The 13,194-nt window shown below is 42.6% G+C and overlaps 1 protein-coding gene across 5 annotated transcripts in view; it reads right to left on the bottom strand.

Moving 5' to 3' along the window:
- BDNF (brain derived neurotrophic factor) overlaps positions 1 to 12,404 on the bottom strand; it is a 54,821-nt gene extending 42,417 nt beyond the window's left edge. The window contains exon 1 of one of the 5 annotated variants that reach the window (XM_081062277.1): positions 11,836 to 12,404. In XM_081062277.1, coding sequence (XP_080918403.1) covers positions 11,836 to 11,838 — 3 coding nt within the window. In that variant the 5' untranslated portion in view covers positions 11,839 to 12,404. Of the gene's footprint in view, positions 1 to 9,930; positions 10,007 to 10,768; positions 11,258 to 11,835 lie in introns of those variants that run through there. The other 4 variants (XM_081062278.1, XM_081062279.1, XM_081062276.1 and 1 more) reach the window with 4 other exon arrangements.
- Positions 12,405 to 13,194: the final 790 nt, after the last annotated feature.

The raw sequence follows: 13,194 nt of genomic DNA, 5'->3' as shown, positions 1-13,194 counted from the left end.
ACAATTAATTTTAGAATCCCCCCTTATTTCTTGGTTATTTCAAGGGAATTAAATACAATGTTTTGTTATGCTTTGTTTTCCTAAGGGAAGGGGGAGGGAGATATAAGAATTTTTTTTACTGAAAACCAAATCAGGCGGTTGTTAAACCTCAGGTAAGAATCTAGAACCAAATGAAGTAACTGGAAACACAGGGAATAATATAGGAATTAGTGAAAACTTGAAGTTTCATCTTGTCTTAGTTACCGTATCAAAATCATAAGTAACTATAGAGTTTTAAAGAAGTTTAAAATATAACTAGTTTTATCCTACCATTTTGAAATTAATGTTTATTAGCATACTATTAACATTTTGTTAATTATGTTTATATTTTATTAATTAATCTAAGTTAAATAAAAACATTTTATTTTGAAAATCAAGATAATTAAAATCTTGCACAGACTAAAATCTCCCATTATTTTTTTATGTTTTGATTATTGGAAAATAGAAGAAATATCATTGTCATATGATATGGTTTTAAGGCCTATATGGTAGTTAACAGTAGTCAAGAGAATTTGAGTCCTAGTTTAAACTCTATCACTTTCTGGCCATGTGACTTGGGCAAGTCACTTCACTAGCTTATTCACATGGGGACTATAAGTTCCATAGACAAGTTTGTTGAATAAGTTGAGAGGTTTTCACTACTATGTTGCCCAATCAGTCAATAAAAATGAAGGCAGTGGGCTATAAGCTGTGGTTGTCAAGTGTGACAGTATACTCAGATCTTAGCTCAGGAAAAACAAATGATGCAGGTGATTTCCATACACTAGGGGAACCTATGAGCTGGATCCTCTTTAAGGTACTTTTTCCATCTAAACTTGGACTCCTTTCAGGAACTGCATATCATCTGGTAAACTTAACTTGGAGCTTATGTAATTATTTACCCTAAAGTTAGAGTCTCAAGCCAAGGTAAAGATTCATACTCTTATACGTATTACATAGGTAGCAGTGACAAGGCCTTAGATAGACAGTTTCATGCACCAAAATGTCCTTTAAGATCACTTTTTCCTGCTGGGCTGTTTTCTAGGTCATAGCAAATACACTGAGTTCAGACCATCCTTCCTGCCAAAATCAGAGTAGAGGCGGGTTGAGGTCTCCACGTAGACCTCCCCACATCTTTGATTCCTTACATGATTTTGGCAGTTCTGCAAAGGCCACTGACTTGTGCTATCTAAGACTTACCGTTATGCATACAATCCCTTGTTTAAAACTACATCTTTCTACAAGTTGCTTTCCAGGAGGAAGATGGAGAAAATGTATCAGGAAGATGCCCAAGTAGATGTGTAACTCCCTTACCCATACTATCTCCCAGCTTAGTTTCTAGAGCTGGTATTCTGAGCTGAGTTGGTGCAAAGATACAAAGGACCCAGACACCAATTCTTGGCATTCTCCCAAATGAGATGCTATTTCCAGAGAAGTTCCAAGTTTAGAGTGGAGTCTTCGGTGGAAGAACATTGAATTGCACAAGGAAATCCAATAAACATTTTAGTCCCCAACAGGGACTGTAAGCCTTGTAATTATGTTTAGGATGGTGCTTGTCCATCCTCTCCTTCTCTGTGTCTGTAAACAACATATTAGCTTTGGAGGTTTTTCATCCACTGTATTTTCGGAGAGGGGGTTCCTCATTCCCAGCATCTGCAGCGCTATATAGCCAGTAACCATTCAAAAAGGCAAATTTATGAAAGGGTTTCTAAACACACTAAATGTTAATCTAAACAATTTATAATGTTTCTTACTCAATAACTCTCAGAAGTCAACCAACTTGGAACCACCCAAAATAAGTTAAGAAAGGAGTTAGACATCATCCATTGGGTTAATAAACTAAATAAAGTAAGTGGAAGGAAGAATGTGCAGGTGAAGAGTTCCAGAGACTAATCTTTCTCTTCAGTGACTATATACTTATTTCTGGACAATTCTCTTTCCTGCTAGCATTTTAAACATGAAAACAATTATAATAATAACAACGAAAACTGCTGTTTTACAGATTAGTTTACTGATTAAAAGAAAGGACTTTGCAATTAGACAGACCTGGTTCAGAATCAAGCTTTGCTACTTACTGGCTCTGCTAACTTAGGACAGTTAATTAATTAACTGATGCCTCAGTTTCTTTACCTTTAAAATAGGAATAATAATAATCTCTGCTTAGAAAGATTGTTGTGAGGGTTCCATTAACCATGAAAATGTAGAATGCTTACCACAGTGAATTCAATAAAGTTAGATTTTATTATTAATTTATTTGATTCTCACAAAACGTTTTAAGTATTGTCACTGTCTTCATTTTGTGATTATGAAAACAGGGCTTTAAAAAGGATAAGTGACAATTCGTGGTTTGGAAGTCTTTCATTAGTTAGCAAGTATGCAATATAATTCTAAAACAGCATTTATGGCCACTAATTTTGAGATTCTCAGCCATCTCAGAGGGTTGTGGTGAAGATCTCTTAACAAAACATATGCGCAAACCTAAGAATGAGAGACCCAAATCAAATCCGAGCAGTTGCTATTACAGAGGGAGACATTTTATAATGGATTTTGGAACCGGAAAACTCTCAGTTTGAATTTTAGCATTTCCAATTAAAATTCATTATATAATTTGGGGTAAATTACTTAAACTCTGAGCTCCAGTTTCCTTATTTATACAATTAGAATATGACCTATTTCAGCGAGTTGCTTTGAGGGTTAAGTAATATATGTCAAATGCAAAACAAAAATACCCCAAAAAACTTAGTGCTGGACAAATGCAAAATAAATGTTATCCCGTCTCATTAAAACTTGTATATAGTTTCACATAGTATAGTAATGACAAAAATGAAGTCTTTATAGTCTGTTGAGATTAGTGAAGTCACATCGGGTACCTAAGGCAATGCTCACCGAGGTAATGACCAGAGTCTGAACTTTTTCTCTTTTTCAATGGAGTGAAGGATTTCTTGGGATATGAGGCAGTTCTGGTGGTTTTAAGGATAAACTTGAGAGTAACAGCAAGGTCACGCAATACAAACATGTCTAGTACACTCTAGCCATCTCATCAGTTGATTCTTTCTCCGCCTGACAACTTGTTTAATGGCAAAAGTGAATTTTGCATTTTTCTCAAATGCCAAATTTCTTTTGCCCAGAAGGAAATCTCCATGGCTAATACTGAAAGGGAGCAAGAGACTAAATTAACATTTCTGAATCTATGCTATGTTAGTAAGTGCCCCCACCCAAGTGCGCTGTTGTTAAATATGTTTGGGAAATGCTACAGAGTAGTATTTGCAGATTTTGTCACCCATAGAAATCAAACAACTTCCCTTCAAGTCACATGTCAGTTGCTACAGATATCTCAAAATGCATTGATGCTTATCACTACTTCATAATTATAGAATTTACCTTACTGCTAGATCATCTTTAGTGCATTAAAAAGCACTAAATGACTATATCACAGAATATGCTGTTTTTTTATACCTGTATTTCAATGTAATTGGCTTCTTCTGTAACCTTATACTTCTTTACCTTATTCATTTAGAAATAATATTTCTAAATGGGTTTACATAGGCTTGACCAGACTGCCAAAAGAATGGAGTCCATGGCACAAAATTGTTTACAAAGCCCATGTTAACCCAACATACCCCAAGGAGAAAAAATAACAAGGCCATTCTTAACCAGTCATGAAAGTTGTTGGGGAGAAAGAAGCCCTTAGTGGAGGAGGAAGGTCAAAGCAGAGGAAACCGTTGTTTTCTACCAAAGTAACCAGAACAGTAATGAGCATGGACAGTAGAGATCATTCTCAACTGACAAATTGCCTTTGAGGAATACTATAGGAAGGACTCTTTTATTCAAAACCCCTGCATAAATATTAACCTATTTTGGTTTCCCTTTCTATTTCTCAGCTCAGTTTTCTTCATGTTCCCTCTCTCTTTTCTATTCACTCACCCTATAATGTCCTATTCCAAAGACTTAAGGTATTTCTGGAGCCTTGCTACAATCGCCCAATTTGGGTATTTCTTCCCACAGTCACCTTATGACCTAAGGACAGTAGGTAGTTGATATTTTTCTTGAAGCAGGAGATAGGATAAATCAGTTTCAACTCCTTCTGGTTCTGATGAGTATGGGATTTAGCGTGTCCTGAAGGAATTTCTAGATGTCATAATAATCGTAACATGCACTCTGGGCATAAGGATGTCAGAGCATTCTCTTCTGTCTTTTAGGACAATTGATTGGATTTCCCTTTCCCAGTGTCAGATTTTTGAGTGCATTTAATGTTTACTCAGAGATTAAAATTTAGCTAAGTACTTTCTATCTTCTCTGGTACTCCAGAAAGTGCTCACAACTGGTCAAAATGTCTCATATAGGCCATATGTTTCTCCTAGCTTCAGACCGAACTGTTAAAGTCAGAGGTCACATGTTGCTAGACTTTTTTAGAATCTAGACTTTAAAGGCTTTTTTAATTTTTAAATTAATACTCTGAAATATATTTTGCCATATGTCTAAAATAGAACCCAAGAATGATGTCTGTCATCCCTAGTGCATCAGAAGTTATTTTAAATATGGCATCTTTATAAAAGTCAATAGCTGCCTCATCAAAGGGCAATCATGTCCAGTGTGGGTGGCTGTGCCAATTGTTTTTGAACTACTGTAGCAATCTAGCCAATCCTAGGGAATGGCTTGCAGCCTTTCTACACCCACATTTTTTCTTAATTATCTCCACCAGGCTGAGTTAGCTAAGGACAGATCTATAGCATTTCCTGGATGTCAAAATGCCCACACACCTTCTGCAAACCTTGGGCTACCAGCTCCCTTTCATGTTTCTCCTGGTTGGGCCATTTAATTATCTATTATCTAGCATACATAACACATTATTCATGAGACCCAGATGATTTCACGATATAATATCTTTGATTTTACAAGACCCCAACAATTTCAGGATATTATATCTTTGATTTTAAATTACCTGACACATTAGAACTTTTGCTTGCACAAAGAAAATAAGTACGTGGTAGTCTCTCATCATCCTGTCCCTTTAAAAAGTAATCTGAAGAAGTTTGAGATCATTGGACAAATTAAGACTTTTGGAGTCATCATCTCACAAAACGATAGGTTCAATATCTAGATTCTTTTATGGATTCAAAAGAGCTGCTTTGATTTTTTTTTATAATGTAGTTAACAAACAAGTTAGAAATTGACAGCACCCAAAATTGTAAACCAAAGGTTAGGGTGACTTAGGCCCTACTTTCGACCAAAAAATGGTTATCCACCATATCATCCAAACTTGGAACTAAAGTAGAATTTAGAGTTTATCCTGAGAACGTCCTCCTTGTTTTACGTTTGAGGAAATAGAGATTGAGAGGGACTAATTGATTTTTTCCAGCTCTTGATAACTAGTTGGGAGTAAAACTTGAACTCAGGCTTTTAACTGGGCTCCCTGTGTTCTCTTGAAAAAGGTAAGAATCCAGAAGTCTGTCCTCTTCTGGGGAACAGAGCAAATTAAAAGACCAGCCATGTCTCTCTAAGCTATAAGCTCCACCAAGATAGGTACCACTCTGTCTTGCTAGTTGCCGAATCTCCAGACTCCAGCACAGTTCTGGCCACATAACAGGTTGTCAATCAATGCTCATAGAATAAAATTATGAATGTTAGAGTCTATAGAAAGTATACATCTTGGGCCAAGTGGGAAATGGCCAGTCAAGTTCATGATCCCCATAAGTATCAGAATATCTACTAAGATAAGCAAGATTCCAGGCATCCAAGACCAGGATGAAATTCCAGAGGGTTTGAAGAAAACAAGCCAGCATGAATTCATGCATCAGATATGGGCTGGGCCAAGTGACCTCTGAAAACCTTCCCAGCCCTCAGATTCTATGACTCACAAGTAAAAGTAAAGTGCATCTTGGTTTTGGCTCCTATTCTGTGTTTTTTTGGGGGGGAGGGGAGGCGGAATTAGTGACTGTGCCTTAGATGATGTGTGAGCTCCGGGAAGATTGCTGCCTTCTTTGAGTTTCTAAGTGTGAGGGAGTGAAAGAATGGCTTAGAAAGAGAAGGTCATAGGCTGGTAAAAACTTTTCATTAGGCCTGCAAAATTTTGTAAACTAGTTGTAGATTTTTTTTTTTTTAATTAAGCAATCAAAACAGGAGGAAATAATGCCTACAACCCCCTTAGATGCCTGAGTGGGGTTTGAGACATTATGGTCTGGAGAGGAACAAGCATAGCCCTTGAAATGTGAAGAAATCGATTTTGAGTCAGGCTTCACCTCTTACAGGCAATGTGTTCTTAGAAGGCTCCAAACCTGTTTCCTCATCTGTAAAAGGTGACTGGTGATTCCTGCCCTATATGATTGCTGAAGAGATCAAATAAGGAAAACTGTAAACAGTTTTCAAAACACTATATGCATATAAACTATTATTACTAGGAAATACAAATGAAGTCTGCATTATAGCAGAATTCTTTATAGGACTACTTTAGAATGTTACGAAAGAGAGAGAAAAAAAGTCCATCTGATTGTTTTTAAACTCAGAATGAACACTCCAGAAATTGCCAAATAAATATGGAGGTAGGGAGACAGAACTTAACATTTTGATCTTCGCACTGTGGAGTTTTGGAGTATCAGTCTTTATGGAACATATATATCTTTCTTAAGAAACATTTGTTAAAGCAGTAGCTTTAACTTCCAAAGTAAAAGAAGAAATATTTCATATTTTTTATAGTCACTCTTAAGCCAAAGGGGGGAGAAATTTTTCTTTTTATTGTTTAAGAACTTAATCTTTCTCCCTTTAAAGGCGTACCCCTCTCCATTTCTACAGGATTCAATAAATGGTAAGCTCTCACTAATGTTAATGTTTATTTCTATTTATTAAGTACTACTCTCTGTACTATATGGATTATGGCATGTAAATTTAAGAGACTCACTGCCTGTTAAATTCACTAGAAAACAGACAAACATGCACACACACACACACACACACACACACAGCAATAGCAGATCAGCAGAGAAAGATACCAGCCAAAGAAAGATAATTTGAGATACTTTTGAGGTAGCAGTTGTAAAATTAAAATAGGCAACTCATTAAATTATCCACAGAGTGAAAGGAAATCTATAAAAATAGATATTTTTCTGGCAAGTCAGTGCTTTTCAGAACAAATTTAGTTTAAGCAGAATTTTAAAATCAGATGATATCAGTTTATATTTGTTAGAATCATTTAAACGGTTGGATTAGTTTGTCCTAATTAAAAGCAAAGATTAGCTTCGCTGGCATTTGGTAGAAGTATATTTTATAAAAAATATGTTCAGTTAGACATCATTTTAACTGACAGATTGTAAGCAATTTGATAGAGTGAATGTTACTCAAGCAAGTTGGAGCCTGGTCCCCAAATCACAGAATTAAAAATAAAAATCCTTTGTAAGTCATGGCTCAATGCTGACTTTTTCTCCTTTTTATTTCTGTGGTTGATCATCTATTTTGATCATCTATCTGACTGGCCCTTGCCTGTCAGATTGCCTGATTTGGGATGTTGTTTCTTAATAAAGCTTCCCCTAGAGGACAGGCCAGGAAAAGGAAAGAAACTAAATTCACTAGCTTCTTCTCTTATTAAGAATTTAGATTAGAAATTTGAGAGGAAAAGAGTCTGGCAAATGAATGAAGAGACTTATGTATGTTGATTCTAGATCTTTTAAAAGTCATGTTTCCAATTTACATTGATAGGCAATTGACCAATGATGATTCAGAAGCCAACAAAAACTTGTTTTTAAAATCCCGGTGTACTGCCTGGACTATACAAATTAGATGATATTTAAAAATAACCAGTACTCTGGTTCAATCAAAGTAAAATGCTGTATGCAAAGAGAATGTCATAGTGATACCTCCCACTTACGGAGTGTCTGCTTCCCACTTTGCAAAGCCCTTTCAGACATTCTCTTCTAGCCTCTAAAAATTGCTGTGTTGTAGGTCTTACTATCAATGACACTGAAAGAGCTACAGGCAGGATGAATATATTTTCATCTGAATTAATACTGATGTATTCCATTGGGGGAGCTAGACCAAACTAAAATCTCACACACAGAAATACTAATACGCAAGATCAGGGGGTACAAAAGTAGGCTAGGTTACTGTGAAATTTTTAAGGTTAAAATTACTCCCTCCCTCTTTCTTCCCCTCTCCTCTTTATCACCTTCTAACCTTCGGTCTGATTTCAAACGGGACAATGGAAATGTCTTGCCTTCAGGCTGAGGAGCTGTAGGTAAATACACAGAAACAGTGACTACCAGGTGCACCATTCTTAAAGTGACATTCATTCCCATGGCACTTGAGAAGAAACCATTTCATCTCTCAAATCGAGGATGTGTGTGTGCCCGCGTGAGAGGATGACGTGACCTTTTGTGATTTAAGTTGTTCAAGACCTCGAGGTTAAAAGAATTAGACTGTTAAGCATTTTACCTCCGTGTTTCCCAGAGACGCGAAATCTACAATTTTCTCGGTTCGACTGTCAGATAAATTGGCAAGTCGACTAAAAGGATAATATTCCCTTAACGATGCATTCATTGGAAGCCCTAGCAACTATATTAGGCAGCAGCGAGTATTCGCTAGCAAGACATCTCACGGAGAGAGGGAACTCTGCAATTTAGAGTGACAGATGATTTTTTTCTCATCCATCAAGCCGCCTCAAAATGTCACAATATTTACACCTCTTCCTTGGTGAATTAGAATCCAGAGACAGGCAGACAGGAAAAAGAAAAAAACAAAACAAAACCGACCGGTTGCCGCTTATTGGGGAAAAGCAAGCGTTGCACCTTTAAATTCTGCCCTCCATTCCCCGTGCCCCCCTTCTCGGGATTTTGCAATAAATCTCCCTGTTCTGCGTTCAGCCCTGCAGATCCGTATTTAAAACAGCACCATCTGGGAAGGGTGGGTGGCGATGGTGATGCGGACTCCTTGGAGTTCCTTTGCAGCACGCTTGGAATTGCATCAGACTGATCAGAAATCCCCCCGCCTCCAAGCCCGGCCCCTCCCGCCTCGTTCCCCTCCCTGCCCCTCCCCTTCCCTCCTTTCGCGTAGATCTGACTGAGAAAACGACTGGATCTCGGAACAATCTGTGCCCCATTCGCTGCAGGCTTGCTCCGTAAACCCTGCCCTACGCTCCCTTTGTGTGCCAGGCAACCTATCACCGTCATCTGATCTTAGTGCCTGTTTTTTATTTTTTCCTTCTAAATCTCCACAATATCCTTGCGTTGCCTATGAATCTTTTCCACCTGAGCAGAGTTGGGATTCTTTCTTGCGCTCCCTAAAACAGACGAGTCTTGAGTTTCGAAAATAGCTTTTCCCTCACGCTCCCCCACCTCCACCCCAAGCCTTTGCCCCTTAATTAAGGAGGGCTGATCCCCGGAAGGAGGAATCCAAAACGCCCAAGCCCTGGGACGAAAACTGCCCTCGGGCTGGGCTCCGCGGCTGGAACAAAGGGTCCGGGAGGGGGGTGGGTTGAGGGTTGTAAGAGTGTGGAGAGGACGGTGGCCCCCGTGCAGGGGCGCGCAAGTCCCTAGGCTCCCAGAGCAGAGACAGGAGGACGACGCTGCTGCGCGCTCTGGCCGTTCCGGGTCCCTTTGGGGCGGAGGCGGGGGAGGCGGAACGGAAGACTCGGAGGCTCAGAGCAGCTTCGATCTCCCCCGCCCCCGGCCCACCCGTGCGGCGGCGGCGGCCCCCAGGCTAGCCCGCGGTCCCTCCACCCGCGCCTCCCGGAGCAAACTCGCGGTGGCTGGGACGTCTGCGCGCCCAGCTGATTGGTGGCTCTGTCCAGCTGCCGCGCCGAGTGTTCTTCTCCACCGCCTCCAGCCGCCCAGGCTCCCTCCCGCGGCCCGCTCCCTGGCCAGGAAAGGACCTTCTCCTCCCAAGCAGAGCCCCCACCTTCCCATCGTTACCCCGCCTGACTCGGACCTGGGCTCAATGAGGCATCCGGCCCGGCGGGGGAGCTGAGCGCGGTCTCCGCGGCTCCCCTTCCCTTGAGAAAGCGGGAGCCTTCTAAGCCAGCGCCCGAAACTCGGGCGGGAGGGAGGGGGGGAAAAAAACCCCGAAAGAAACATCCAGCGAGGCGTGAGGGCGACCGAGGGGAAGAGAAAGAATGAGGAAGGGATGGAGGAAGGAGGAGGGGGCGGGGTGGAAGAAGGGGGGCGGGAAGGAGGGAGGGAGGGGAGAGAGAGAGGGAGGGATACAGAGAGAATGAATCCTCACTAGAAGAGCTGAAATTACCTTAATTCATTTTGTGTTGGAGATTTAGCGTTACCTCCTATCCTCTCCCCAACCTCCACCTCCCCTTTCCTCACCGCACACCACCTCCACCGCCTCATTCTAAATGGTACAAAGTCAAAATTTAGGAAATCGAATGTTGTGTAAAAGCTTCATAATTAGTAATGATTCTACTGTACACACACACACACACACACACACACACACACGGGCAAAGAGACCGGAAAAGAGGGAGGTGAAGGGGAGCTAGAGAGAAATCTTATATTTGAATCAGGCATTTGCAGGTCCAAGTTAACTAAACTCATTATATCCGCAGGAAGACTGAACATTTTTTTTTTTTTTTTTGCCTTCTCTCTCTTTACCCCAAGGTTCTCACCTAGGGCAATTCAAACTGGGCAAATACCAAGAAACAACCCTCACTCACGCTTTCCTTCCACCTCCTCCCCTCCACCACGCGTCCTCTCGGGAAGATCGAGTATCAAAATAGCTCAAGAATTGGGGTTTCTGGGGTCCCCGCCCCGGTGCTTACCTTCTTTGCGGCTTACACCACCCCGGTGGCTAGATCCTGGAGATAAACACTTGCATTTCCCAAAGTTAACCCAGTATACCAACCCGCAGCTTGCCAAGAGTCTATTCCAGCCTACACCGCTAGGAAGCCAACTTCAGCGAGCTCAATGAGGGGACCAAACTGGGGCTTGCCTTCCGAACGCTCCGCTCCAAAATATGACTCTTCTGCCCAGATCTCAGTGTGAGTCGAACCTCAGAAAAGACGCTTCTTAAGGGCGACACGGGGCTGGCTTTACTGCGGGACCAAGACTCTACCTGGAGTACCACCACCTCGGACAAATTCGTTGGCGCTGTCCAAGGTGCTGAATGGACTCCGATCTCCCGGATTACACACCCGGCGCAGCAGGAGAAAAAGCTAAAAAAATCTCTAATAAAGTGATACTTGATATTGCTCTAGACGGTTTCTTCCACTTCCTTACGTTTTGTCACGTGCGGATAGCTTTGCCAAAGCCATCCTGTTATTAGTTGATCACATGTTGATGAGACCCTTTTCTTCTATGAGAGGATCACCCATTTCATCACCGGTGATATGCACTTCTGATTTATTTCTCTCCCACCAACCCCACCCCCATTTGCACCCAAGCTCCCAATCTCTACCCCACCCTTACCCCCACTCCATCCCAACCCCAACCACTAACAACATTATTGTTTTAGATGGAAATTAGCCCCCTTGCAAATGTCAATTACATGCCCATACATAAATCATAGAATATTCTCATACACCACACACATAGAGGCAAAGAATGGAGTGCAGGAAGGCTGGGAGAGAAGCATCAGCCTTGAACAGCCAATATAACACACACACACACACCCCTCTCCAGCTCCAAGTTTGTTCCACGCAGTTTCACATTGCTGTGTTAAATCTCAAATGATTCCAATTAAAGTTGCACTATGTAAAAACGCGATTCTCCTGGCCTGAGTAGCTGCTGTTCTTTGGCGTGGGAAATGCTAGGAAGAGCTGTGATATGCCCGTTGTTAAGCAACATGTCAAGATTTTTCAATTATAATGCAGGGTTTATTGCTACTCACCATTGTGCGTTTGCTGTCCTGGAGACTCAAGTGTCTTAAAATCCCGTCTCCCCAACAGATGCTGGAAGGTAATGTGTCTTGTTTGAAGTCATCATGTGAGAAGTTCGGCTTTGCTCAGTGGATCGCCCACCACTTGGTGTGACTTATGAATCTAATAACCCTTTGCAATATCCGCAAGCTTAAACTCTCCACCACCTTGGCGACTACAGAAGACAAAGCAACTGGCATCGATGTTGAAAAACCTATAGATTTACGCAAACGCCCTCACTCCGAGAGGCACGTTTCCTTTTGAGTTCTTACGTGATTCTATGAATGAGCGAGGTTAGCGATGCCTGCCCAACTGCCCTGCTATATAGCGGGTGGTTCCAGGAGCTGCCTCCCAACCGCCCGTCACTGGGTCCTGGCACAGAAAGTTCCCGGGGAAGTGAGGAGTTTCAGGGTACCCTCATAAAAATAATTCAGCCTGCACACCGCTTCCCTTGCCCACTGCTCAGGTCACACCTGGGGCTCTGGCAAAGCTGAGTTCGGCTCGGGAGATTTCTCTGTCGCCAGGTAAGAAAACCTTCGCCTCGTCTGGCTAGGGCGGGAAGACCGCTAGGGAACTTGTTGCTTATCAGCGCCAGCAGCCTACCGCTTTAATAATAATACCAGAAAAGCGCAGGGGGAGGGGGTGAAGGGGGTGGCGGCAACGTCGACGACTATCCGTGCTGTTTACGTGACCAACTCACTGTGACTCCCTCGGTAAAAAGGAAACTTCTTAGAAAAGTTCGTGCCCCTCCCCCTTCCTCATCATGACTAAGGGTCTCCAGCTGATGAGGTCGTGATGATCGAGTGGGGGTGGGGGGCTAGGCGGCGGGCTGTGTGTGTGTGGGTGAGTGACTTGTCCTTGTCCTACGTGCGTCGAAACGCGCATCAGCCGGCGACTTTCCCTTTCCCTCTTAGGGACTGATGACGAGGCGAGAGGTACCCGGGCGAGCCACTAGTTGCCCACAGGAACCTGTGTAAACCGAGCTCTCCAGCAGCTGAGTTGAATGAAGTTATGACTGCGTTTGCTCTAATGGGTTATGGCTTTTTCAAATGTGAGTTAACAGCCCCGGTGCGCAGCTAGGTCGGCATGGCGCGCGGCGGGGTGTAGCGCCGCCGGCTAAGGCAGGGAGGGGTGCCACCGCAGCGGCTCGGGGCTCCGCGTCCGCTCAGTTCTTCTTCCCTGGAGTCGCTTCCGCAGCATCCGGGGGCTCCCGAGTCGCCAGGGTGCCGGGGTGAGCGCCGCGGGAAACTGGAGCCGCACGCGGGAGGAGCCAGGGCTGGGACTGCGAGCAGCAGGAGGGGGCTCTCCCAGGAAACCCCGCGGTTAGCACC

This window comes from Rhinolophus hipposideros (assembly GCF_964194185.1).
Source record: "Rhinolophus hipposideros genome assembly, chromosome: 10".
Taxonomy (NCBI): domain Eukaryota; kingdom Metazoa; phylum Chordata; class Mammalia; order Chiroptera; family Rhinolophidae; genus Rhinolophus; species Rhinolophus hipposideros.
The sequence above is the reverse complement of the archived record's forward strand: the minus strand, read 5'-3'. Positions and strand labels throughout refer to the sequence as shown.